General features: G+C 44.2%; 1 protein-coding gene across 6 annotated transcripts; it reads right to left on the reverse strand.

Moving 5' to 3' along the window:
- Window positions 1-4084: 4084 nt before the first annotated feature.
- zbtb18 (zinc finger and BTB domain containing 18) lies at window positions 4085-14431 on the reverse strand. Of its 6 annotated transcripts, none has more exons than XM_055029674.1 (3): window positions 14129-14221; window positions 11754-11860; window positions 4085-9270 (listed from the first exon to the last, which is right to left on the reverse strand). In XM_055029674.1, exons 2-3 carry the CDS (start codon window positions 11770-11772, stop codon window positions 7562-7564), a joined length of 1728 nt encoding a protein of 575 aa, XP_054885649.1. In that variant the 5' UTR covers window positions 11773-11860; window positions 14129-14221; the 3' UTR covers window positions 4085-7561. The 6 variants fall into 6 exon arrangements, with proteins under 6 accessions (XP_054885649.1, XP_054885652.1, XP_054885653.1 ...); XM_055029677.1 differs by lacking the exons at window positions 11754-11860; window positions 14129-14221 and adding exons at window positions 10074-10194; window positions 10355-10780; XM_055029678.1 differs by lacking the exon at window positions 11754-11860 and having other exon boundaries at window positions 14129-14431.
- Between the last annotated feature and the right edge of the window lie 13365 nt (window positions 14432-27796).

The following is a 27796-nucleotide window of genomic DNA, read 5'->3' on the forward strand; positions in this document are numbered from 1 at the left end:
TCCATTTTTCTTTTAGTTTTAAATGTGAAATTGGGCAGAATCCAACTCTGATGATAAGCTTGTGTCACGTCTGAATGGCAGGAGAACGAGCCGCCACAGCTGGACGACTGCTGCTCTTTGTGTGTGTTTAAGTCTATACATGTGTAAAAACACAATAGGCAGGTGCACCAGATGTCCACACGCACGCACGCACGCACGCACGCACGCACGCACGCACAGTCACTGTGCAGGAGCAGTGTCAGCAGCAGCAGGCTGAAAGGTTGAGTTAGAAACACCAAAGGACCCCTGCCTGCCTGTGTCCCGTCAGGTCACCGTGGTGATGATAAAGTGCTGAGTTGTGCACATGTGTCCCAGTGCCAGCAGTTTCTAACAACACCCCAAACACACCCTGTCGGCCCCCTTATCTGGCAGACGCACCCGCAGCTGGGAGAGGGTGGACGTTGTCGCTTTTTCTGCAAATCCAAAGGTCTTTGAATGCATCATCCTGATTGATGCTCAAAGATAGATGGATAGATTTCCATGGTGAAACATGGCGGTGGCAGTATAGTGCTGCGTGGATGCTTTTCTTTAGCATCAAATCTGATCAGGACTGAAGGTGGAGGAGGATGGATGTGAATGCAGGGATGAAAAAGACTTGAGGCGGACGGAGACAAAGGTCCACCTTCCTGCACCTTTCTGCTAAACAGACATCAAACCAACAGATGGCCCAGTCAAAGTCCATGCCTAAAAATCTGCATATGATTCACGGATTAACAGAAGTTCCCATATTCATGTGTGAAAAGCGTGTAGAGGCGAAACCCGAAAGACTTTGACTGCAGCATAATGTGATGCTGCGCTGAATCAGGGGGGCGAATACAAATGCCTTAAACAATTTTCATATTTTTCATTCAAAACCACGATGAAAACGACACAAATATCCTTCCTCTACAAGAAAAATCCTAATAAAACACATGGGAGGTTTTGGTTGCAACATGAAAAATATTAATAAAAAAACCCCCTAAATATTAGCTCAATAACTCTTGTGGGGATTTTAAGGGTTTATGTTAATGTATGCATGTGTAAAGAGTATGTAGGCTGCAGCGGAGTGTGTGTGTGTGTGTGTGGGGTGGGGGGGGGGGGTCATGTGTAAGTACCAATTGGGCCCCTCCCCTCTTACTGAGACACACAGATATTCAAGTTCGAGTTGCGCTGCCTTTTGTGTCCAAGGAAAAGGGGGAGGAGACACTGGAGTGGTTGACTGGATGGGACACTTTGTCCCCTCATTTTCCCAAAATGAAAAAAAAATCCCCTCTGCCTCATCCTGCCCCTCCAGCCCCCCACCTCCCCTTGTTTTGCCCCCCCCCCCAGCCAGTGCAGTACCACTGTATTGTCTGCTTGCAGGCGCGCTGCTTGTTGCTCGCCTTCTGTCCTGCTGTGCTGAGTGCTCCACAAAGGAGCTCTTTTAAATATGTAGACAATCCAGGATCACTTTGCACACACACACACACGCACGCATACACATATATACACACACACTTGCCTCTCTCTGCACCATGGCTAGACCTGGCCTGGGAACGTTTCCTTTTTCATGCAGAATCAACAAGTCTGAGACATGAAAAGCGTACAGGAGGCACAAGCTTTGAGTGAATGCTTTGTGGCTCGGCTAAAAAGCTGGAATCCTGTTTGTTATGGTGCCATTGTTCCTACTGTATATTTAACCAGCTGCCTTTTTGAAATCACAGATATTAAGTGCTTCTTGCCTGTGAAATCAAAACGAGAGAGAGAGAGACAGAGAGAGAGAGAGAGAGAGAGAGAGAGAAACTGGTTTTTACAAATTCAAACATCAGGACGGCTCCACATGTCCACATGACACTCTCCTCTTTATCTCCTCTTCCTCCTCCTTCTCCTCCTCCTCCCCCCCCCATCAGGAGCCCCTCGGTGGCAGCTTGGCAGAGCGGGCTCCCCTCACGCGATGCAGCAGAGTGCAGGGGCCCGGGCCCCAGACAGGAGCCCAAGCTGGTCTCAGCCTCCCAACATGTTGAGCTGGCCCGCCTTGGGCACAGCCAAATGGTTCTGCAGCTGCCCCTTTGTCCCCCTTCCTTAAGTAAACAAAGGACAGAAACAAATTAATGACCTACATTCACGGCAAAAAAAAAAAAAAAAAAAAAAAAAAAAAACCTCGCCGAGACAGAGAGGAGCGCAGTTGTCTGCAAGCAGATGTTCCCTTACGACGCTGCAGACCGCAATTAACGATCACGGAGCAGCGCAGAACCAGAGATGTTTTCTGTCCATGGCACAAAAAAAAAAATCAATAATAATAAAACAACGTGACTGAAAGGAGTACAGGTAGCACAAAGTGGCAGACTTAAAAAAAAAAAAAAAACCCAGACCGACCTTCATGCAGCATCTCTCTGTTACACTGAAACACATTTATGGACCAAAACTCCATCAAGTTTAATCCTCACTGTTTAACTTCATCACGTCCATCTGGACCCGAACATGACGCTTGTTTTAAGATTGCCATGGCAACGCGGTGTATGAACATTGCCTCCGGTATATTTGCGTCTCACTTCCGGCCATCCCGATGCCCACGAGACTTCACAAAATCCATTTTGACTGAACGTTCAACGCGGCGACAAAGCGTTCCGAGCGTGAAGTGATGACGACGGGAATGGTGTGTGAAGATGAAAAGGATGCGCACTGAAGAGGACTGAAGAGCAGTTCATGCCGCAAGAATTCACGTCGGGAGACGCGCGCAGCACTCCAAATTGTGCGACCTGGATAAATGCGATGCCGTTTGCGTCAGCACCGTAAAAGTTCAGAGAAAGAAAAAAAACACACACACAAAAAAAAGATGAAGTTATACATATATATAATTTCTCGTAACTTTCTTAAGCCAACGTTAGGCCTTCATCAGACAGGGGACAATGTCGTAAAGATTAGAAGTGAGCTTAACGCGCTGGGGGCTTACCGAGGAGACCATCTGTGGCCTGATGAACGCTGCGCCTTGGCCACAGAGTGCAAGGGGCTTTTAATGCATCTGTAAGAGCAGCAGGTAAAGCTGATTTCTTTACTGGAAACCCGTGCTAGAGGATCTTTCGAAAGGGCATAGTGTGTGTGTGTGTGGGGAGGGGGGGGATTGAATCTGGTCAAGCTGCTGCACATTTTCTCCTCGAACGCGGCCCACGTCTCAGCCGATTCAGATTGAAGTTCCGTGTCCAGAATCGCCGAGTCTGTGTGCGTGAGGGTGCGTGATGTCCACCCACTTCGCAAGTGACAGAAGGACGGGATGCCGGGGCCCTCCCGCCCGGTCCCTGCTGCAGCACGACGCGCGTAAAAAGGCTGGAGACGTGAAGCTTTCCATTCGTGAGTTTATTTCACAGCACGATCCCTCGCCCTTCCCAAAAAATTATAGGCTATACATTTTATGTTGACTTTATTGGAAGCTTCTAGCAATAGGCTACATCAGGGGATTTTCACGCCTAGTGTCAAAATGGGCACATTAGGCATTTTTGGTGACGTGTTCCCCAACCTGAAAAGAGCTGCCTTAAAAGCAGCATCTGTACTCTTAAGTATTAATGGTGGACGAGTTCAAATTGTATCACGATATTTCGTGGTACTGTTGTGATAACGATAAAAGTAACAATACAAACTTTTCTTTTTTTTAAAAAAATAACTATGGTTGTAACATTAACAATCCCCACATACACAAATACTGCGCCTGAAAAACATTCTTATCCCTAATACGCTTCTTTAGGACGCAAGTCACAGAAAGAAGTGTGTTTTATATCTTTAAGCTGCACACAGTAACCCCATTAAATCATATTTTTAAATGTATCGATACGCAGTGATATCGATATGACAGAGAAAATACTAAACCTAACAATCCCAACAATATGGAAATTTTGTTTTTAAAAAATAAAAAAAAACCCTTAATTTGAATTTATCGTGATCTTGAGAAGAAGTTAAAAATGAGAAACCGTACGATAAATGCCCGCCCCAACAACGAGGAAGCGATGGCGCAGAAACGGAATCGCGATGTTTGGCGTTTTGTGCACTTTTAATCGTGAAGACGAAACAAAAATACTTCACACCAGGGCGGAGGTTCGGGATTCTTATAATTTATTGCAGTTTTTGCACACAATTTTTAAAAATGTCAACAACAGCACACCAAAAAATTACAAAACTAAATACAATTAGAATTTACTCCCCTTGAGAAAAAGAAAACAAACCCAGCTATGATTGTCAAAGCTAAAAATGACTAAAATTGGAAACAGAACCTCGAAAGAAAAGCAAAGAAATTTCGTAATCTCGACAGGGAGCAAATATATCTCAAAAAGTCTGCTTGTTTTTTTTTTTTTTGTTTGTTTTTCTCCAGTGATTGTCCTTTTTCAAAACAGATTCAGTCATTATATGCCCCCCTTCCCAACATTTTATGACCTCCTGTGAACTTCCTTTTTGTTTCATACACTTTTTGTTTTTAACCTTTGACGAAAAAAGAAAAAAAGAAAAGAAAAGAAGCCCTCCCTCACCCTCCCCTTCAAGTAAGCACAGCAAAAGATGGAGACGTCAGGTCAGGGCGGTCGCCGGTCCCTCGTCTCCACCTCACACTTCAACAGAAATATATTTAAATTAAAAAAAACAAATAGCTTGGACTACAGCAGTTTAAGGCGGTCAAGCACAACCAGAGGAACAAACACATAAAAAAAAAAAAGCAGCAGTAGTGATGAAAACAACAGCAGGATGGAAGGAGCCCATATGCAGAGGCGCCGCCAGTGAAGAGATAACATTTCAAGACCCCCACCAAAAAAAAAAAAAAAAAAAAGGGAAAAAAAAATGAGAAGATGTGGTGCAAACTGCTGCAATGTCACCCACACTGTTGCGTTGGCAAAGCCTGCAGGTGCCACCAGATGACGGTGGCGTGCACGCGCGAACACACGCACCAAAACACGCGTCTGAGAGGAGGGGGAGGAGGAAACGTTGGCGCGCCTGCATCGCTGCCAAATGCTTTTGGATTGTACGAACGCTTGACCATCTTTTAAAGAGCAATTGTTAAACTGATGTAGCCCCAACCCAAACACAACAATCACCCAAAAAAATAAAACAACAAAAAGTCCAATTATTTCATCAAAATATAGTTAGACAATATTTCTCTGAATTCAGCACATTTACATGATTTCCATCAATCATGTTTTTCCAGTATCAGATACTTCCACAGCTTTAGAAACGTCAGTTTTGAATAAAGGCATCTTTTAAAGCAAAATTAGGTTTTCACGCATTTTAGCTTAAAAGGTGCTTATCTTGATGTAGACCAGGGGTCTGCAACCTGCGGCTCCTAATGACATTGGTCCGAATGCTTTTTTATTGAGCAGTGATTTTTACATAAAGGAGGCCAGCTTTCATGGATTATAAACTATAGATTTCCACAACAGAATTACAGTAATAGTACAAGATATATTTTTTAATTGGAGTGAGACCAACCTGTTTCTTTTTCTTTTCTTTCTAGCTTCAAAATCTTCTGGTAAAAGGTTACTGTTTTTCTTTCTTCTGAAACCAAAAGAAGAAGCAAAAAGTTGTTTTTTTAACCATAAATTACAAATATTTTCAGTAACATTTATCATAGTTTGAAAGGTTCAGGTAGGCTTTGTGGCACTTGAAGAAATCCATTTAGTTTTAGCGAGAACGAAAATGAGTCTTTGGGTTATAAAAGTTGCTGACCCCTGATTTAGGCCAATTCTCTGCCATCTCCTCTAAAGGAAAGTCTCAGATAAATTACGGCATCCACTGCAAACAGATGAGGAACAGTGTGACACAGATTACTCTGACCCTTACACTTTAAAGCAAGAGGGCTTGGGCTTAATCTCCTCTGCCTCTCTAGGTATCCTGTACCTCTCAAACCAAAACACATTGTCAGACCCCCAGCCCGCCAAAAAAAGAGGTCATATCTGTCGAGATAAATAAGAAACGGCTTAACCAGGAAGCAGAAGAAGACCAAAGAGGAGGGAACGAAAAGCAGTGGGGACATTTGATGCCTGAGGAGGAGCAGGGGGACGAAGAAGTGCTGGGAGGATGTAGAGCTTCAGTAGGTTCGATCGACTGGTACAGACCAGGCCACACACACACACACACGCAGCAGACAAATCAGTGCTTAAAATGCTTCATCAGGTCGCCTCTTCGCTAACTTTTCACCAACAAATTTACTGTTGGAACATCTTCCACCCCCCTTCCCCTGTTCCGATGCAAAAACAACCTAAAAGTTTAAGACCAAATCAAATTTCCATGCATTTTTTTTCCTCCCCCCTCAAAATTGAGAGTGATATTAAGTTTTTTTTTTTTAATCATTTTTAAAAACAGACCGCAACCTGGAGTAGTATTCACAAAGAAAAAGAGGGAAAAGAAAACAACAACAACAAAAGAAGAGCCTGTTGTCAAATATTTGTTCAATTACAATGTGTACAGTTATACAGCAGATTCACATTTTCATTTTTAAAATATACAAGTTTGGACATCATGCAACAACAGCAGGTCCCATTACAAAAGAAAAGTAACAAAAAAATAATATTAATAATAATAATTATTAAGTTAAAAAAAAGGGTTTAAAATCTTTAAACTATAGTAGAACAATATACAACAACCTTAAATTAAATACATTTACAAGAGATGTTTTAAAGACTGCCAGCTAGATTCAAGAAAAAAAAACTATCAATAATAATAATATTTGTAAAAGTCTTCTCATTTTTAGAAAATACTTCAGATTGATTGGAAGTGAAAAAAGGAGGCTGTGCATTGCATGAGTGCCGTCAGTCAGTCAGCTTTCCCCTGAACACACCAACACAACACCAAAGAGCTTAACGAGAGAAGTGGGGAGCGCTCGCCAACCACACCTTCATGCCAGGAGGAAAATCTAATTTAACACACACAAAAACGCACTCACACACGCTCACACATGATTGGTGATTTCTCTTTTGTTTACTTTTTATTTTTTTATATCGTCGTCGTCGTTTGCTTGCTTTTGCCGGAGTAGTGCAGAATCAAACGCACGCACGTACACGTATTCAGACGGCGGTGTGCGCGACGGCCTCACAGTACCCGTTTTTTTTTTTTTTTTTTTTTGTTGTTGTTGTTTTTTTCTTTTAGTGTGTTGTTTCAGTGTGTTCGACATGAACTCCTGTTGCCTGTGGAACCGGTGAGGCCGGCGATGGGAGTGTCGTATCTGGGGTGAAACATAAACACATGCAGAAATTTCTTCCAAAAACAACAAAATAATAATAATAATAATAGAAAATAAAAAAAGACACTTAGGGAGGGAGCCGTGTCCTCAGACGCACACACACACACCAAACAAAAAAAAAGAGAAGAGAACTAACGCCAAATCGTTACGGGACTTCAAAATAAAACAAAACATAAACCCCCAAACAGACAGTAAAAATAAGTCAGTAGTAACATTTTCATGTGCTATTAAAGTGCGGTTGAATGAGATGTCGCAACGAATAAGAACATGACTCACTTAAACCCCCGACCGCATAACTCTGCCACCTTCCTCTCACCTCCCCAGGCCTCTCTCAAACCCGACAATCCGACTCTACTTCCATAACTCCTGGGAACTGTCCTCGATTGCCCAATCCCTGACGTTGGGCAGCGCCAGCGGCTCGCTCTTCACCGACAGCGAGTTCACCAGTTCGCAGTGGAACTTGCGGATGTGACGGTAGAGGTCCCCGGACTGCGTGAAGCGCCGCTCGCACCACTTGCACGCGTGCGGCTTCTCGCGCGTGTGCACCACCGCGTGGCGGCTGAGGTTGTGAGAGTACTGGAAGCTCTTGCCGCAGGTGGTGCAGGTGTAGGGCTTCTCACCCGAGTGCGTCCGCTCGTGGCGCTTCAGCGTGTACATGCAGGAGAAGGTCTTGCTGCAGATGGTGCAGGTGGGCACGTTGACGTCCCCGGCAGGCTTGGAGCGGATGCCCTCCTGCTCCCTGAAGTGGGAGCTGAGGTGGAGCTGTAGGATGTGCGGTGAGGGGAACACCTTGTTGCACAGCGGGCACATGAAGATCTGGGTGTGCTGGGCCGACAGCATGTTGGAGACGTAAGGCAGCAGCGAGTTGTCCATGCTGGCCGCTTCGGCCTGGGCGTGCTCGTTCTCCCCCCCCAGGATGTCCTCGTTGGCAGCGGCCGAGGCCGGGGGCTTCTCGTCCCTCTCCAGCTCCGACGCCAGAGACGCCTCGCGCAGCGCCGACAGGTGGGCCTCCAGACCCAGCCGCCTCTGGGCCGACAGAGGCCCACCCACACCGTGGTGACTCAGGCATCCGTTGGCGCTGGGAACATGCGTCTTACCGAGGCCGCTGTGCTCCATGTTGTAGTCTCCCCCACCCAGTTCCTCGTCTTCGTCGGATGCCACCCCCCTCTCCACCTTCACCCTCACCGCCAGCGGGCTCTGCAGGCTGTCCGGCGTAGCCGCACCGCTGAAGTAAGACGGATGGTGGTTGCTAACGGCAATGGGCTTCACCGACAGGTCCAGCACACAGTCGGCCGCGTCGTTCGACACCCTCCTGCCCCTGTGGCCGGCGCGGGAGCTGATGGAGCGGTGGGATCTCTGGGAGAGCGACCCAGTGGAGCTGCTGGGGCTGCCGGCGGGCGACAACGCCTTGCCCCCCTCTCCCAGGCCTTCACCTGGCTGGCTCGCCGCCTCTCCGTGCCCCGGACTGGTTGCAGCCCCGCCCGGCGTCCCCGGTCTGTCTGCCGACGGCAACCGCAACCACAGCTGGCTTCCCTCGGCCTTCCCCTCCTCCTCTTCATCGCTGTGCAGCAGGTCGGCCGTAGCCGGCTGCCCCGTCGACCCGTCGGACAAACTGTCAGCCTTGTCGGAGCAGCTGGAGCCGCCGTCGTCCTCCCTGCGAGTGCTGTCCGCCTCCGCTGTGGCCTTCTGCTTCAAGCGCTTCTTGCACACCTTCACGATGTCATACATGTGCAAGTAGCTGGCCGCCGCCAGCACGTCCTCCACGGGAAGGTCCTGGAACTGCAGCTTGCCCTCGTACATGAACTCCAGAAGCAGGGAGAAGGCCGGCGCCGTCACGATGTCGCTGTTGAGATGCACCACATCTCGCTTGTCCAGCTGGTCCTTGTAGAACAGGTGGAAGTACATGCTGCAGGAGGCCAGCACGGCGCGGTGGGCGCGGAACTGGGCATCGCCCACCAGCACCATGGAGTCGCACAGGAAGCCCTGGTGCCGCTGCTCGCTCAGACACTGGAGTAGATGTCTGCTGTGGTCTGGGAACTCCATCCTGCCGTCCTCATAACCTGCAGCCGGGAACACAGAGGACACACACTGTGAGTGTGTGCGTTCGCCTTTGGACGGCTTTTAAATGGTCGCTGACAAGAAGCCGAGCGGTGCGATAAGCTGAACGCGCTCCGAAAATGAAATGAACAATTCCAAGAACACTTGGAAAATTTGTGTAAATTTGAGCTAAACTTGAAATCAGGACTTTTTAAATTCAAGAGGAAATATTATTGTTTTTAATCCCTGCAGTTCAGCAGCTGCAGTTATATTTTAGAAATTGAAAAAGATAAATGGAGATCAAGATGTGGTACCAGACAGAGGGAAGAAGAAAAATCACGAGCAGAGAAAATCACCGGGAGGAAAAAATAAGCACATTTTTAAATTTTCAAAACAACAAAGATAAAAAGAAAAGACATTTCCCACACTGTGAATATTTTTTTTATCTAAAATGCAACACATTTTTTAATTATTGCTCAAATTCTTTCTGAAAATATTTAACTCATTCAAATATGAAAACATTAAGAACAATGTAGATAAAAGGCTGAATATCAACTTGTCCATGTTTTTTTTATCTTTTCTAACCACAACTTAATCTCAGATAAACCTCCAGAGACAGATTCCTCCACTCAGTCTTCCTGCAGCTCTCCAACTCCTCTGCTTGCACTCCTGGATTGTCGCTGCTCCTACGCTGGTTATTTTTATTAACCCACTTTGGCCTGGCCTGGCGCAGCCCTTTTAGGTAACCAGCTTTCAGCTGCGCGCTCTGTCCGCACGTACACATACACACACCACACACACTCTGAGCACCAGCCTACCTACCTACCCAGAAACCACCTCCACAGACTAAGTCAGGAAGAAAAACTGGCTGAATGGAAAAACAGAAGAAGGTCCAGAAATGAAAAAAAGCTTGTCCTTCGTTTGACCTGTGGGCGCCGGCTTAAGATCTGAGATAAGGCGAGGAGGAAAGGATGGAGAATGTTAATATTGTCTGAACCAGAGGGGGGGAAAAAAAGTGAATTTAATTCAATTTATCTCGTTAAAATGAGGGTTTCAGGAGCTGAAAGTTTGAGGATGGAAGAGGAAGAAAATGAAATAAAGTCCCACCTGTTAACCAAGTTGATTTGTCCTGCCTGAGAAAATACATGGGTCCCGCTCTGCGCTGTGTTAACCCGAGCGGTTCAGTCGCCTCATCTGAATGAAGCTGAAGCAGGAATGCGAACGTGTGCGCCTGCGGGCTGCGTACGTGTGTGTGCGCTCGCCCTCCGGCTCGCTCAGGCTGCTTTTAATGAGGCGACTTACGGGGGGACAAGGGTGTACCACCCCCCACCTCCTCCTCCCCAACCCCACCCCTCTGTCCAGCCAAACCCCCCTCACTGCCACCTCCTCACACACACACACTCACACACACACATACGCAATTCGTCACTTACACACTCCTTCCCATCTGAATCTTACGAGGAAAAAAAAGAGAAAAAAACTCTTTGCACATCCGCTCCGCAGAAGAAACTGCCCTCTTCCTCAACCCTCCCACCCACCACCAAGAAGAGAAGATTTACAATACAATCACTGTAAGTGCCCTGCTCGTCACAGCATCAATCCTAATCCTTAAAGATGGCTAAAAATAAAGACGGCGGCGACGGCGGTGGTGGTAGCGGCAGGGAGCTGGGGAGGGAGCTGGCGGCGGCCACCCTGCCCCTAACCCTGGCCAGGCGGCTTCGTCAAGGCAGGGGTCTGCGAGACACACACACACACACGCGCAAACACAAGGAGGGCAAGAGAGGGAGCGGCTGGGACGGCCAGGGAGGGAGGCTTACCCACATCTGATCCAGCTGACGGGGGCCATATGGCAGCTGCTAGCCAGATAAAGAGATTAAGACTAGGAGGGAGTGCGATTACAGCTGTCTAGCCAATTCAGGCAGCTCAAATCTGCAACTTCTAAATTAGTCTTCCTCTACTCCAGCCGACAGGAAGGGGAGAGCAGCGGGCAAGACCGGGACCGCGCATGCTTTCAAGTAATACTGAAACGCGACAAAATCGACTGGAAAAGGACAAAAAAAAAAACAACAGAATCTGATTATTCAGATTAAAAAAGCACTTATTTCGGTTTGAAACGTACTTTTTGTGTTTCGATTGAATAAATACTGGATTATTTTTTTTCTTTCTTTTGCACTTATGTTACATCTGTAAAAGTTGCACAAAATTTAGAGATCACTTTACCTTGTGCTTTCTGCTTGGATTATATAAAACAAATACATGGAAAGTGTCCAAAACATAACGTCAGAGAGCAGGAGCTTTAAACTCAAACTAAAAAAAAAAAAAGAACAACACCGGCAGCAGCAGCAAGTACTTTTACCGTTTACCACTAGCGTACCCACTACTATCATCACACAGCACTCAAACCAGCTTGACACGCAGGGAGAACCTCCGGAATAAAATAACTACTCCTCTATCCCGAACTATATCTATGCATCACACACACACAGAAAACACACAGAAACGATACCTGCAGCAGCAGTACGCATCAACTTGATTAACTCCAGTGTGGCAGGATAGCCGGGCTCACTCGCTCTCTCTCTCTCTCTCTCTGACTGGCTGTGTATCCTTCTCACTCTGAATCAATGAGTGGGTAGAAGAGCAGAGCAGAAGATGAGGGGAGGCAGGCGGAGGAAAGGAGAGAGAGAGAGAAAAAAAAAAAAAAACGAAGGGAAAAAACAAATAAACAAAAAAAAAACAACAGCACGCTGTTCAAACTGCAAGGGACAGATGCAAAGTGGAGGAGATGTTGGAGGGGGAACGAGATACCACCTCCCTCCTTTTCCTCCTCCTCCTCCGCCTCTTCCTCCTCCTCCTCCTTCGTCTAACCAGCGCTGATCGCCGCGCACACACACAAACGCAGCGCTAACTCTCCCAGGCTGCCGCTGAGACTCACAATAAAGGATCGGAGAGGGAGGTGGGGGGCGGGGGGAGGTGGAGAGACGGAGGAGGAGGTGGGGTGGATGGCAGCCTGTCAGCTGCTCTGACATCATCCTCAGATGGAGATGCTACCTCCAGCTGTGCTCTTTCTACAGCCATATGCTGCCTCCTCTACACTCCTGCCACCAGACTCCTCTTTCATTCTACCAACACTCCACAACTTTGTCCCCCCCCCAAGCCTCATCCCACCTCCTCCTACCCCAACCACCCTTCCCTTTTGCTCTCTCTCTCTGGGAAGAAAAAGAAAAGCTACTAAATGCAGTGGGATGTTGATTTGTGTCATCATTAAACGAGAGGAGAGCTACCTTCCAGAGAGAAAAGGGAAAGTCTGCAACAAACGGCAAAAAAGAATTGAGGCAAAAAACTTATTTTTCCTTTGCTGAACTGTTTTGGATGTTTTTAAATGCAGCTCCTTCCAGTAAGCAGAAACAAAGGCCAGCACAGCACATTTGCAACTGACAAACGCACGCAGCTGATATTGTTTCCCACTTTTTTACGGTTCAGCGCCGCTGCGCCTCGTCTTGTATTCATTCACTCTGTCATTTTATTCATTCACCAAACTGTGCCCCCCTCTCTCTCTCTTCCTCTGTCGCACCCCCCAACTCCCGCTCGCAACCCCACTCCACCTCCTCTGTTTCGGACAAGGATGAAATGAGGGGAAAACAATGAGAACAAGTCGTAAAAACAAGGAGCTCCGGCAGAAAAAAAAAAAAATTGCAGACGGGGAGCAACTTATGACGAGCTTGTTATTTCGCTTTCGTTTCAGCTTTGAGATGAAAGTGCAGAATTTTATCATTTCATTCGGCAAAGATCTTAATGTCCTCACAAGGAAAATAAAAGAAATAAACGATGTGAAGTTTTAACTTTAAACAGCTCTTTACATTAACAACAACAGCTGAAGAAACTTTAGATTCCCAAAATGAAATTCCAGTCATCATCCTATCAGTCAGCTGACTGTCAGTGTGCAGGAGGGGCAGCTTTGATTAATTGATGGTTGGGAACTTTGGTCACTTTCCTTGACATCAAATTAATTGTATTTTCCACCAGAGGAGCATTATGAAGTAGATTATTTTATTTATTTTGACCCTGAAAGGTTTTTAAACTATGTTACACCTTGACCTGCATGTAACATCTTGTATGTAAATGTAAAGCTTAAGATAAGTTGACCTGCTATTTAATTTAGAAGAGCATGAATCTGAATATACGACTAGTTTTATAAGGATTATAAGAATAAAGCTATTATAGCGAGATATAAGTGATTAATTACAAATGTAATATTTATATTTGTCTTTTTAATATTCACCTTAAAATAATTAAAGTTTTGCACGGATCAAAAAAGTAAAAAAAAAAAAGCTACACGTTTTAAACAAACTTTAGATCAACTTTAGAAATGCCTCTTTGGGTAGAGATATTTACTACACGTGTTTCTGTACGTAATAAAGAAGTGAATAACTAATAATAAATTTCCCGGATCGGTTAAGTTGGTTTCGGGTAGCGCAGCCCTTCCTCAGGCTCAGTTTAATCCTTGTTTTCTGGGGGGGAAATTAGCTTAAAAGTCGCCGTGGTGTCACAGCTGCCGAACGGGAGCGGGCTGTTATTAATTTCTCGCCAGAAGACACAACAAACAAACCCGGAGACACACTGACCCACGCAGCTAGCTGTAGCCCCGGCCACGGCTAACAAAAGTGAAGGCGGACCGGGGCTCCGGTAGTCCTGAGCTATTTACGGTTGTTCCGAAGGCCCCGGTGCTATGACAACAGCTGGTGAAACACCGCGGAGGGACGGCCAGCGTAGCGACCGTTAGAGCGAAGAGACAACACGGTCATGCTAAGGAAGGTTTAGCTACTTTTCCCCTCCTCCGTAACCCTCCTTTAACAGGACTACCGTATCGGAGGCAACACTTACAGACAACAAGGTCCTCCTCCGTCAATTCCCCCCCGTCTTCTTCTTCTTTTCTTCCTTCCTTCCCTTCGGAGACCAAACTAGGTTGACTTTGGACTAATTTCCATAGCAGGCTGCCAGGGCGAGCAGGCGCTGTGCAGGAACAGGGGGAGTGTAGCACTCTGCGGCGGCCAGATGTTTCCGAGCTTGTTGCTGCTGAACTCGAGCCGGGGAAGGAGGCGAGTTGACTGGCACGGCACGGAAGCCAGCGGTGCCGGCGAGGAGGAGGAGGAGGAAGAGGTGGAGGAAGAAAAAAGTCAAGGCCGTCTCACAGTGGAGGAGTGAGAGAGGGAGGGATATGTCTTCTTTTTCTCTCGTTGGCGTAGGTTGACACCAGGCAACAGCAGCGGCGGTGGCGGCTGCGGTACACACGCAGAGAGGAGGCAGGAAAAGAAGACGCTGGGCCAAACCAACTGGTTCTGCGAGTCAGCGGGGCGGACTTACTGGCGCAGCACAGAGCGAGTGGAGAGAGGCGGGCGCGATGCGCTCTGGGTACTGTAGTCAGGGAGAAAGGGTGGGGGGTGATGGGGAGGAGGCGGAGCTGACGAGAGCAGGTGCACCACCTTGACTGAAAAACACACAGCTGGTTTCAGTGGATACTGCTTAATGTTGGATTGTTGGAATAGCAGGAATATACACTCAGGTCTTAATCAGTGGCATAACAGCTGTGCCTCCAGCAGAAGTGGCTGTTTAGTCCTCATAATGAGTAAACAGATGTAATAAATGAGTCGTATGGCAGCACACTGCATTCGTAAGCAAATCTGAGTCCTTTTCAGTCATGGAGAGGAAAGAGAGGCAAGTACATATCTTTAATAAAGCAACTGGTCAGATACATTTTGGAAGAGTAACTATAAGCTCTTAACATTTTATTATGTATATCACTTTTCAAATGTAATGTCCAGTAAAGGCTGAATTCCAGCAAAATCAGATACTTTGTTGATGATGTCTATGTAGACATTTTGATTATAACTTCACTGAATAAGGTTCGGTTTTCCTATTTCTTATATGTGATGTATAGCAGAGAATGCTAGCCATTTACTTTGTTAGAAATGAATCAAGCAGCTCAATTTGTAAATATAATGTTTATGGTTAAATGTGAACAACAAATAATGTCCTGGCTAAGAGTATTAAAGAGAATTAAACTAATATTGGTTCACTCAACTGTCATCTCCATTTGTCTTGTGAAAAGTCCATCAAAGAACTGTAAGGTTCATATTTATTATATTATATTATATTATATTATATTATATTATATTATATTATATTATATTATATTACTCAATGTACTGGAGGGCACATTTAATACAATGTAATGAAACAGGAGTTAAAAGAAGAAATAAGCATGCCAACAACCTTCAAACACCAATCAAAAATGCTTAAAAGGTCTGAAAAAAAGATTATTTTTTTATAATATTTTATAACAGTATATAATTTGTCCATCAATTGTTTTAATAAATAACATTGTTTGATTTTGTTTTCTCTATTTTATAAATTTATGCATCAACACATTTAAAATAAAACCGAGCTGTTATTAAGCTTGTGGCTAACAAAGTTTATGTGTGAGAGCAATTATGTTCATTTTCCTCCACCTTTAAATAGTTTAGCAAATGTGCTGAGAATGCTTAGTTTCTTAACCCTAAACCAGTCATTGCCGTTTCAGCTGCAGTTATCAGAGAAAATCTAATTATACTTTGTTAGGAGGTTTAAAAGGTTTATTAGTATTTCAGTAATGTTTTATTAGTTTGGGGTTAGGGCACAAAATACAAGTGGAATCGCACACAGCTAGTAAGTGTTGTTTGTTGCTGCCTCGGTGTTAATAATCTCAATGTGGTTGCAAGTGTAACTTCAGCATTAGCACATTTGCTAAAACTGGCCAAAAACTTAAATTCTCACTCCAACACAGAATATCTTAAACATGAGTCTGATGAGAGCTTGTAACTTTTATTGATTTTTTTTTTCATTTACAAAAACATGAGCATTAACGTCCTCCGCCACAGAAACACAGAGTTGTCAAACTCGTAATTTGCCTCTAAAATCTCCTGTATTCCTCCAGCTGGTTTCCAAATAAACATGTTTTAAAGACCACAGGATGATCCACTTTTCTATCACTAAAACTAACTTTTGCATCTTTAAAACATTTTTGGAACATGAATAAGCGGCAAAACATATTCAATCAAAGAACAAGCGGAAGCTTTGCATGAAGAAACTGACTTAAATGCCGCAGCTCTTCTGTGCTGGCTGAGAGGTTTTAGCTGTCCCTGGAGACGCATGACTGGCGCTTTAATGGCAGACCTATGACTCGCTTTGCCTTGTAACACCGAGGCTTTGTGTGGCAAGGCTTGTTTAACCTGTAAGAGGTTGTTTACAATAATCAAGTTGTTCTCCACCTCAACACTTGTGTTCACACTCACTGACAGGTGCGCCCAAAATGTGCCGATCTATTTACATTTTTCTCACATTGTGATCATTATGCGAGCATCAAATGGGGTCTCCACCATTGCAAATCACAGATATGTCAATGAACTTATTCGGTTTAGACTGCTGCACCTTACACGTTTGCTTAAAATTTGTCTCAGATGTGGGTCACTGGGACAAAAACCCTTTTTATCACATTTCTGCTTGTTAACAGAAGCTTGATGTAAAAGACAGGGAAAAGGTTCAGGTCTGTGTGTGTGTGTGTGTGTGTGTGTGTGTGTGTGTGTGTGTGTGTGTGTGTGTGTGTGTGTGTGTGTGTGTGCGTGTGCGTGTGTGTGTGTGTGTGTGTCTGCAGCCCTATTTGCATTCCTCAAACCTGTCCCAGTAAACTAATTGGCGTTACTAATAGATGGCTGGATGAACTGCAGCCCTGTATGATAATGAATTCACACGATCTGGTGTCATCGCTGAAGGACTAGTAAAAATGCAAATGAATGACGGCCCTGTTATGTGTCTATCAATTTGGGGGTCCGTGTTACTAGCATGTTACAATGAGCCCCTTGTTCATGCATGAAAGTTCAATTAGGGCCAACAAGCACACCGACAATGAGCCTATAGGAGAAAATTGGATTTTAGGGGCAAAGTTTTCAAAACTCTTGGCTAATTTGGATGATAAATATAAAGCGGTGCTACTGTTTTAGAAGGTTTTAGATGCTTGTTTGGAGCAGCTCTTTCCCAGATAGCCTGAAATCTGGACTGTGCATCCCTCTCAAGAAATTCCCATGCAGTTTCCCCAAACATCTGACACCTTTCCTGTGTTCCTCCCCTCCCGCCCTGCTCGCTCATTGTTTCGCCACGGCAGATGCCAGAACAGAGGCGTGCGTGTGTTCATGTCTGCGCCTGTGACCAGGAAAGCGGTGAGAGACATGTTGAAAGTAACTCTATCAAAACGTTTTAGGGGGTGGAGGGGAGTTTGCAGCTGAAAAGTAACACTGAGGTGGTTTGATGAAATAAAAAGAGCAAGCATGCAAAACACCCACATGGAAAGCAGAGCTTAGAATCACCTACAGAAAGCTTGGGTCAAGGTTTTGTACTTTAAGCCATCAGAAAACAATGACGTGTTTGTCTAGAAAGTCTGAAGTGTTTCGCGGAGAACAGCCAGACCTTCTTCAGATGCTGTCAGAGTGATAAAAGCAGCGCTGACACTTGCTTATTTCAGAAATAAGTTATACGGATGAACATGGCTGAGGGGAAACTATAAGCTAATTTAATCCTGTATGTTGTTTCAAAGTAAATACAGCACTGTTTCCAGCAGAAGTACCACTTTCCACCTCTGGAGGTCGCTGTAGATCCCATATTATCCACACAATTGTCTCCATTCAGATTAACTCAAAATGGACTTTGTGCCTTAACATTTTGATTCCAGCAGTGTTACTTACAGGACTTAAATCTAACCTGCAGCTACATAAGATTTGTTTTTACTTTACGGTGGGTTTTGTTGTTGTTACATTTCCTCTGTAATCTTACGTCCTCTGTGTGGCTATTGTTTCTCCCCTGAAGCAAAGGAAAAGCAATTTACTTAAAAAGCTGACTAGACCCGAATCATTCCTAGTGCAGATCCCCGTTACCAGCTTTCATCACATTTTTCTGTCGACTGATTTTATATCCAAAGGTCTTCTACATGCAGCAGCTGTCGGAAAACACTTCTTCAGCAAATCAGGAGTACGTCGAGACAGTCACAGTCCACTGACAATACATGCACGACGTACGCATTGTTTTATTTTAAAAAACTGAAAATGGTCAACACCCTTTATTGCGATCCCCTTAAAAAAAAAATCCATTGCCACCAGTTAGTAAACTAATAGGTAAATCTAGTCTGCCTGTTTTTGATCTGATTTCAGTATAAATCCAGTTGTTCTGGGAATCCTTTTGAGTTTGTCAGAGAACATTAGTGACAGCATCATAAAAACCAAGCAAAACACCAGACAGATTAGTGAAGTAGTTTAAAGAAAGGTTAGGGTATAAAATAATGTAAACATCTCGACACACCTGTCCACTGAAACCGACACGTAACTGGAGGAGCCACAGAGATCCACAGCTCAGGTGGGAGAAAGAAGGAAAACTATCAAGAGATCCAGAAAACATTTAAAAGAAGGAGTTTTAAGGATCGACTGAGATCCTGAAAAAATAACATGAAAGTTTTAGGCTGTATTTTGTCAACATGTAAAACTGTTCATACAGTATGAGAATATTTGCATGACTCTATGTTAATGCAGTATCTGAACACGTCCAGGGCAAGTTTAAAGTGAACAATACAATCTTACGGACAAAGAAATGATAATAATCCATTTGACTTAGCAGTCAGAAATTGTTACTCAGAATAACGTATGAGCCTGAGGAGAAACCCTAATTTGTAGATTTTTGTGCTGCGTTGAAAGTTCAGCTCACTTTCAACGCAGCAGGGCGTCGAAAACAAAGACCAAGGAAACATTAAGAAAAGATGCCCAGAGTGATAACAGGGAACAGAGTAAACATCATTATTTTTATTTTTCTTACCAATTTCTCCTCCCAGACCCTTCATAGCGGTTTATCTGCCTGCTTTTCCCTGTTGTTTTATATAAAGCCTCTACCTTGGTCGGAGACGGTCTGCTTCCTGTCTGTTTAAGAGTCTGTGAAACCTGAAGTCCCTCGGCTTCCCTCATCATATCCATAATGGGGCTGCGCAAGAGGGGCTTCACTCTGGGACGACTGGCTGGCAGACAGAGTCAAAAACGGAGAGATGTGGAGAGGGGCAAACAGATGTTTGAATCCCAGCCCCGGGGCATCTGCGATTAATCTATCCTCCTAGGATAGAGGCAGAACCAGAGAGGTAGGGGATGTAATAAAAACCTTGGCTTTAAGTAAAACAGGCAGCACTGTACATATTGAGACATCTTCTCCCTTGCAGAGGTTCTGGAGCCATTCCAGGTCCCACAGCCAAGCTGCCAATCAAACACACACGATATGTTCTCACCTCTCTCCTATCAGTCGTACGCGGACGGTGTGAAGATATCATCAATGTGTTTTTGTATTTTTAGGTCCTAAGCAAGCACAGCAACGAGGAGACCTGCAACTTCTGGTTGTTTCTGTTCTGTTGTACAAAAGAAGTGGGATCCAGCTATGGACTTCATGTGGATCATGATGAGGAAAAAAAAAGGGTTTGAACTACGTCTAACTTCAGCTTCCAAGCATTTAGGTGTTCTTGCAATCATTTAATGTTGAGTCAAAAATGTTATTGACGACCATTCACTCTGATATTCTTGAATAAAATCAAGTGCTCTCAAGACGTCACGCAGATATTTGAAAGATCTTCTCCAGACTCTGGCTGATGTTACCCCATCACATTTTATGTCCTGTTCTTGCACCTGACCCTGACAGCATATTGTGCTGTGTGTGCCTGAAAATGAGAAAAGTAAACAGGTGGGAAGTCATCAATTGTTTTCTGCTTAACCAACATCAAGTCACAGAGATAAGAGGTCTGGGAAACCAAAAACATCCCTCTGCTGAGCGACTTTTGGTGCTTTTGGGGGGTTTTCTAAGTGAACTGTCCAGCAGAGTGGCAGTCAGAAATGCTGTCTGAGTGTCAAGGTGAGGCTCAAGAGACTTACTTTCACAAGTGGAGCATTGTAGCTGTCATCATGATGCTCCACTTGATATACTTACATAAAACTTTATTAGAAATTGCTCTGGGTTTAATTAAAATCTGATGTACACGGCGGAAAGTATGAGAAAAGGAGAAAAGTGGAGACAATGTTTAATGGGATAGAAGGAGATAGAAGTAGATAATAGAAAGAAGCACAGAGAGAATACAAGTTTACACTAGAAGTCTACCTCCAGACCTGTGAAAAGAGAAAATAAAATAAAAAACAGTTTTTTATTATTTTGCCCAGACTCTGCTCTCTGTAGGAGGCATAATGGTCGGATGCCTAAACCCTCTCCTCTGACTCCTTTTGATTCTAAAAAGCAGAAGCTCCACTTTTAAACCCCCATCCAGAGATAACAGAGCTTGTCACTCTGCCACGCTCCAGAGAGCGCTCGTTACAGCTGCTTGTGTCTGGGCTCTTGTTGCTTCGATTACAATCCGTTTCTCACACAGTTGGGAGAACTTCACCTTTGGGCTCAGCAGTTTCTCCTCCCTAACTGACAGGATCTGTGACAGTAGCGCCGCAGCCTCGTCTGCCTCCTGCTCCGTCCTACCCCAACTGTTGAGCAAGGCACTCTAACTCTGACTGACCCAAAGCCTGACCCCTGACCCAGAGGGAGAAATCCAGCTTTATTTGGTTGAGAACCGTCGCTTCAAACTTAGGTGAGCTGACTCTCATCGTTGAACACTTTCAGTGCAGGCTGAGGGTCATGGCTTACAGCCATAAAGTCACATTGAGACCCACAGGTTCCCAGACACACTCTTCTCCACGACAACACATTGAACAGATATCACTGTCATCCTACGGTTGGTTATTCTGCATCGGCCCTTCATTCTGATCCTCAACGGTTAGTGTCCTGCAGATGTTAGAAGCTTCTTTGCATCAGCAAAAGGGAAGACGAGTTTATTTTTTTTACAGCACTGTTTGTTCACAGGATCATTTAAAATGCTTTAAAACAAAGGGACATATTTTTTTAATAAGTAGAAGTTAACAGTCTTTTGCGAAACCTGACGATCTTTGCAGGAATTCAGAAATTGTTTAATAAGATACTGCTTCAAATGCCAGACCACTGTGTATGAATTTTCAGCTAGTAATTGGATAAAATAAAAAAATTTGTCCATCGATTTTTCATATTCAAAACTTCATAAATATAGACTAGACTATTATTGAAAAGTTGATCTATTTCAATAACTCCATCACCAAGTGAAACGTACTATATAGAATAACATAGGCAAAGATCAATGTTTTAGCATCTTTATTTCTCTTAATTGTGTTGATTTTGTGCTAATAGCTCATAAAAAAACAACATTCATAATTAGGATTTCACATCAGACTAATAAAAAGAAACAATGACTTAATGAAAAGTATGTTTAAACCTTTGAGGTTGTTGGGTTTTTCTTTTAATGATTCTTTAAATCCGACAAACAAGACTCATTGGGATGTATATTATAATTTACTGAATGTGACTATATTCAGCTAAAAATGTGTTGTTACACTCTAGTGTGGAGTTTGTCTCTTCAGATCCAGATGTTACATAATCTTATTTCCTTATTTGGCAAATAAGGTTTGCTAAAACCTTTATTTGCTTCATAAATTGTCCGTCAGGTGAAGAAATGCAGGTTTATCCTTTGAGTTGTTGGGGGTTGTTTTCACCTTAATGACACAATAAGCATATAAAAATACATTTATGTGAAGACATTACTGCGCTTAACTGACGCAAAAAGCAGCCCAAATTGGAACGAAGCCATCTTAACCTGAAGAAAAACACATCCCCTCAGAATGATGGAGCCACTACTATGCTCCACGATATGCTGAAACATTTTACATGAAACTTTCTGTCGGTGTCAGAACTTCCAAGGAATATTAAAACGGCTCGGATTGATAAACTGTGGAATAAAGTCCGTCCGTACAGTTTTAACGATGATCATCTGGTCCAGTGCGGCTGCTCTCGTAGGCGGCCTGGAAAGCAGCCATTTTGGCTGAGTGTAAAATATTCATGAACTATCAATGGTCGCCCATCTGACTGGCTTGGGAACAGCTGTTGGGTCCCTGTGCCTCTAGAGGTGCAGCATCTGTCCATCTGAGGAGAGCGAATGTGGGTTTGTGTGAGGCGTTTACACGTGCGTTTCTGCGCGCGCGTGTGTGTGTGCGTGCAGGGGCACGGGTTGGGATGTGTGTGTGTGTGTGTGTTCATGTCTCAGGGGGACAAGACATTAGGAGGAACAACTGTGTATTTAACTTGCTTATCTCCTCCAGATGGTGGAGGATTATTTTAGAGATGATCAAACAGCAAGTCTCAGTTTTATCGGGATTTGCACTTGCCAATCAAATATCGCTCTCACATGAAGACATAAACACAAGGTGAGGAGCACATTATGCAGTCGCCTCAGCACCGTGTGTGATGTGTTAAACGGAGTGTCTTTTTTCTGCATTTTCGCATGTAAAACCCGATCCAATCTTTAGGTATATTTTTGTGACCGAGCATCAGCACATCACAGCTCTCTCTGAGCGCGTCTTTGCGTTCGTGTGAAGCTTTCGGAAAACTGTGCAGCTTTGGCAGTGGTTGCATGATGGACATCTGGAAGCTAAATTGGTTAATGGCGCCTCCAAGCCAAGAGCCAGCCAGCCGTCTTCTAGCTGAGATAAAAGAGATGTGTGTGTGTGTATGTGTGTGAGCACGTCAGTAAAGTGGGGAGGTGGATTTGTGCTGAATTCTACATCTGGCCAGACGTTGAACCTAAGACAAACACCCCTGCTGGACAGTTAAGAGCTTTTACCTTCCAGATTCGTTATTTTGCATGTTGTCTTCAGAATATTCGCTGATGTAAAATCTAATAATTTGTCATCATGGGCAAGGATCAATAATAGCATTAAGTTTCCAAACGAAGATGAAAATTCAGTGTATAAATTCAACTGGTTTTCGGAGAGGTGAACATTACATTTGCGGTACATCGCAGTCTGACAGCAATGTGAATAACAGTCTCTTTTTTTAGACGTAGAATGCAAGCACTTTTTTTTTTAAAGGGAGAGTTTGGCATCTTGGTCTTAGTTTTAGCAGGAAATCACCTCGTCTGTGCTTCATATTGCACTCAAAAATGGCATAAAAGTTTAAACACAAGGGGGTCTAGAAATGGCATAAAACAAAACTGAAATAAACATATTTAGGTGCTTAGTAGTGAAGTTAGACACGCAAAAGTCAAAAATAAGGAGTGCCAAATTTCAAATCTACTCCAATTGTAAGTAAATACAATTTGATTTCCTGATTATTTCATGACTGTTTTGATGCTTTGCTGGACGAAGCAACAAAACCTAAATATTCCAACACAGCGACATCGGGATAAAACAGATAAAACAATCCAATTAATTGAAACCAAGTGTGACCTAGGTGACTTTAAAAGATTAGAGCGAGTATAAATTCAGAATGTTTGGCAGAAATACTGCAGTCCACATCGATAAGTGGGGATATCTGAGAGATCTTTCATCTGAGACAGATGACAGAGAAGAACAGTCAAACCAAACATCCAACTTCAGCAAGAAGGAAAGTATTAGCAAAGAGAAAAACGTTATCAGTTCATCATTCATTTGTTTTTCTCAAACGCTCTTCTAATCTGCAACACACTTCCAGAAAACTGCAAAACTGCCGAAACACTGAGTTCTTTTAAACGTCGGCTTAAAACCTATTTGTTTATAGTTGCCTTTGATTTGTAATAACCGGAACATTGACCAATGTGTTTGATGCGCATTTCATTTGTTGACGGTATTTGACAAAATTGAATGTTTATGGCTTGTTTCATAATTGGTGACTCCATTATGATTTGATGGCGTAATTTAAAGCACTTTGAGCTGCCTTGCTGCTACAATGTGCCAAACTTGACTCAATGGGGAGAGGGATCTCCCCTCGTGACCCCTCAAATCCATGATGCCACCAACTCCGTCGAGTAGAAGATGGAGGAGAACTGGACCAACTTTCATCTGTTCAGAATCTAAGAGGAAAAATCAACGTGTGCAGTGCAAAGAGACTTCTGTGTTGTTCGTGCTATTTTGAAAATCCCGTGTCTGTGATCCAGGTATTAGCAGAAGTGAGGCCTGCTGCAGCTGCTATCTGTCCCCAGCAGAACTCCCCCCCCCCCCACACACACAGCACAAACAATAAGTGAGAGGGATAAACACTGACATGGACCGAGCTTTAAATAAATCCAGCCACAGCGGAAGGAGGCTGAGAGATCAACAAGCCTCTCTGCTGGAACCTGAGAAAAATAAAAGTTGAAATGAGTCGTCTGTGTTCTGTCTGCGCCTGTCCGTCTCCCCTCAGTCCAGATGTCAGAGGAACCAGCCAGCAGCTGCGGCAGGAAATGAGTCCTGAGGCAGTGAAAAGGGGCGAACACAGGAGAGCGAGACCAGAACCATGGCGCATGTGCGCAGCACACAAAGCCATAGATGTCACTAAAGGTTAGCACGCCTCTCCACCAGTTTATTTTTACCTGAGCGGCTCCTCAGTGCCGCTGTCCGCGCTAAGCTTAAACCGCTCCGTACATTTGTGTGACAGCATTTATGTAACTTCCTTTTTTCTCTCTCTCCCTCTCTTTCTCTCTCTCTCTTCTGGATTTATTCATTTTGTTTGATGCGTTTGTGCATGCCAGCCCGTCAGCCCGCCTGCCACAGCGCCGCCACCCCCCCAGAGCCAGAGGGAACATTTGCCTTGTGGCTCCAATTCCCAGGAATGTCTAACCTGCGCCAGCTGTTGAGAACATGGTACCTGTGCCAACAATGTGCCGACTCTGCCCACCACATCGCTCGCAATTCTGTCTCCATCTGGGTCCAATATTAGATTTGTGTGAGTGTGTGTGTTTGTCAGCAGCTCTTCTGTGACTTTAATGCTTCCCACATCTGTATTTGAAATTTCATCAATGGGTCCATGAATGCCTTTATTGTGTGTAGCATCCTCTGTGTCAGTGTGCTGATGTGTTTGTGATGTTGTATTCGGTATATGTGTATGTGTGTGTGTGTGTGTGTGTGTGTGTGTGTGTGTGTGTGTGTGTGTGTGTGTGTGTGTGTGTATGTGTGTGTGTGTGGGTGTGTGTGTGTGTGTGTGTGTGTGTGGCAGCTCGGTTGCGCACGTGTGTGTCTCCATCTGTGTGCGCTGGGCCTCCCTCGCCTGCATCTGGAGTAGCATTGAAGAGGCTTTCCAACAAGGCTGATGGTGACCAGCCTGCCAAGCAGCCCAGATGTTAGTTCTGTAAGCCTCGGGCTAAATGGAGAGCGCCGCACTCTCATTATTCACAACCAGTAAACTGCAACTGCTGCTTTCCAGTGTAGGAGAGAGCGGGCGTCAACCGGGAGGAGGAGAAGAGGAAGGAGCGAGGGAGATAAATCATTTCATCACTCCTACAAGGTGGAGACACTTGGACACTTGGAGCCCTCACATCCCTCCTTAAGTAAGGAGGGATGTGCACAGATTGAGACTAGGTGGTGCTAGAGCACCTGACCTTTTTCCTAAGCAAACATGTGCCATTTCATTCGTTTGCATAAGGGCTGTCCATGTTTTTCGTTGCTCTTTTCAAAAATGGAGTGACTAATTTAAACTACAGATCCACCTCTGGTTGTTATATTCTTCATCCTTCAGTCCCTTTTGTCCCATTGAGCCCGATTTCTCAGGAAGCATTTCAACAGGGCCATTCAGCAAATGGAAGAAATTGTGAATTGATTTTCTGCATTGTTTTAGGTTTGTAGTCTGTCCTGCGGTTGCAATTTGGCAACAGCAAAGGAGGTAGTGAAAAGTCATTTAATTTGTATTGGCTACACGTCCAAAAATTGAACAATTAAAGTTGAGGGAAGATAAATGCTTAAAGACATTTTTTGCTGGGTTTGGTTACTGCTCACTCAGTTTACGGTTATCTTCTTTTTGTTGCTCCATTCACGTCACAATCGCGATGATGCATCACGGCCAAACGGTAGCGACTGCAAGATTTAAACAGTTGTTCCTCAACATCTGAAAGTCTAGAACAGGCGTACCCAAAGTCGGTCCTCGAGGGATGGCATCCTGCATGTTTCAGTTCTCTCCCTGCTGGTAACAACAACCTTTTCAGCATGTCCATGTTTTTCTTAGGCCTTCTAATGAGCCATCCTTTGATCCAGGTGAGAACTAAAACATGCAGGATGCCGGCCTGCGAGGACTGACTTTGGGCACCACTGGTTTTTACCAGGCTACTGGGAGTCAGCAGGTATACTGAATCCAAGATGTCTGAGTTTTCAACAGCTATGTCTTTGCATTATGATAAACCCAAAACCTGCTGAGGAACAAGAAAATCCTAGCAAACATGAGATTTGAGCTCTGAATTATCACACCTATTTATTACATTAGTTAGATCATGTTGCCAATTTTCATTCTAAAAAAAATATTTTCAGGGCTGGCAAAGTTGCGGGGGTGAAGCTTGTGACACATATATGGAGGCCTCGAACCCGTGACCCATGACCCGCGGCCGTCACGGGTTCCAATCCCAGCCTGTTGACCTTTAACCTCTCTCACAACCTGCTTTCCTGTCCAACCACTGACAAATAAAGGTCACTAGAGTTGAAAAACACATTTAAAGATATATATATATCAACTCTCATTGCTCTGTCGCTGCACTGCTGGTTTGAGAGTTCTTACATCTTGTCATTTGGGCCGAAACATTTTCTGATGAGCTGACCAACACCTGTTGTGTGTCTGATCAGAAATCTGACGTGGCTCCGGTTACTACACTGACCAACCGTAAATTTAGTAGATTTCCATGTAAGTTTTTGTGAAACATAAAATGTCCCGGTATTAAGAAACATTTGTCTTACCACCAAAGAGAACATATTTATATGTTCTTGCTGAGTATGTACAGATCTTACAATGAAATCCCACATTCTTTGAGTCCCCTGAGTGGTTGTATGAAATGATCATCACAATTCAAATGCCCCCTTTTTTTCTGTATGGCAGTGCTGCAATTTGTAAGAGTGCAAACTATTGTTTTGGTTTCCTCCAACTTCCGAATGGAGCATCTGCCTCTATCTGCTATTAGCTGTGGTTTGGAGCGTGCAGGTGGATTTATATAGCTTCCTTTTAATTAGTCAAACTGCTGTTGTTGCTGAAAAGACTGAGCACAAAGTAAACAAACCAACAACAAAAACAGACCATGAACATAATAATAATAATAATAATAAAAACCTAACCAGTGAATAATAGCCTTTACCTTCTATTTATATGGACATTTATCCTGTTTTACAAGGACATAAACATGCAGATTTAAGAATACAGAGAGCATAAACAACAGCATTAAAACAACAAAAATAGACATCGGCCATTGTACACAGAGACTTTAATAAATCTACTCTGACATAGGAGCAGGTTACCATGGGGTCACCTTCTGTCCTTTCTGTGAGCTCCGAAGCCGTCGCTTTCCAAACAACCAGGACACAACAACTGGTTCTCCATAAACAGGAGAACCATTCTGGAAACAAAAACACAACATGTCCCATCAAACAGTGGGACACAATTAGCTTGATCATC

The sequence above is a fragment of the Poeciliopsis prolifica genome, unplaced genomic scaffold, assembly GCF_027474105.1.
Source record: "Poeciliopsis prolifica strain line A6 unplaced genomic scaffold, Auburn_PproV2 SCAFFOLD005, whole genome shotgun sequence".
Classification (NCBI taxonomy): domain Eukaryota; kingdom Metazoa; phylum Chordata; class Actinopteri; order Cyprinodontiformes; family Poeciliidae; genus Poeciliopsis; species Poeciliopsis prolifica.

Coding starts and splice junctions, on each gene's coding strand:
- zbtb18 (XM_055029673.1), bottom strand. CDS start 10,394: ATGTATTTTCTCAGGCAGGACAAATCAACTTGGTTAACAG. Junction 9,271..10,354: donor CAAATCAACTTGGTTAACAG/GTGGGACTTTAT, acceptor TCCCGGCTGCAG/GTTATGAGGACGGCAGGATG.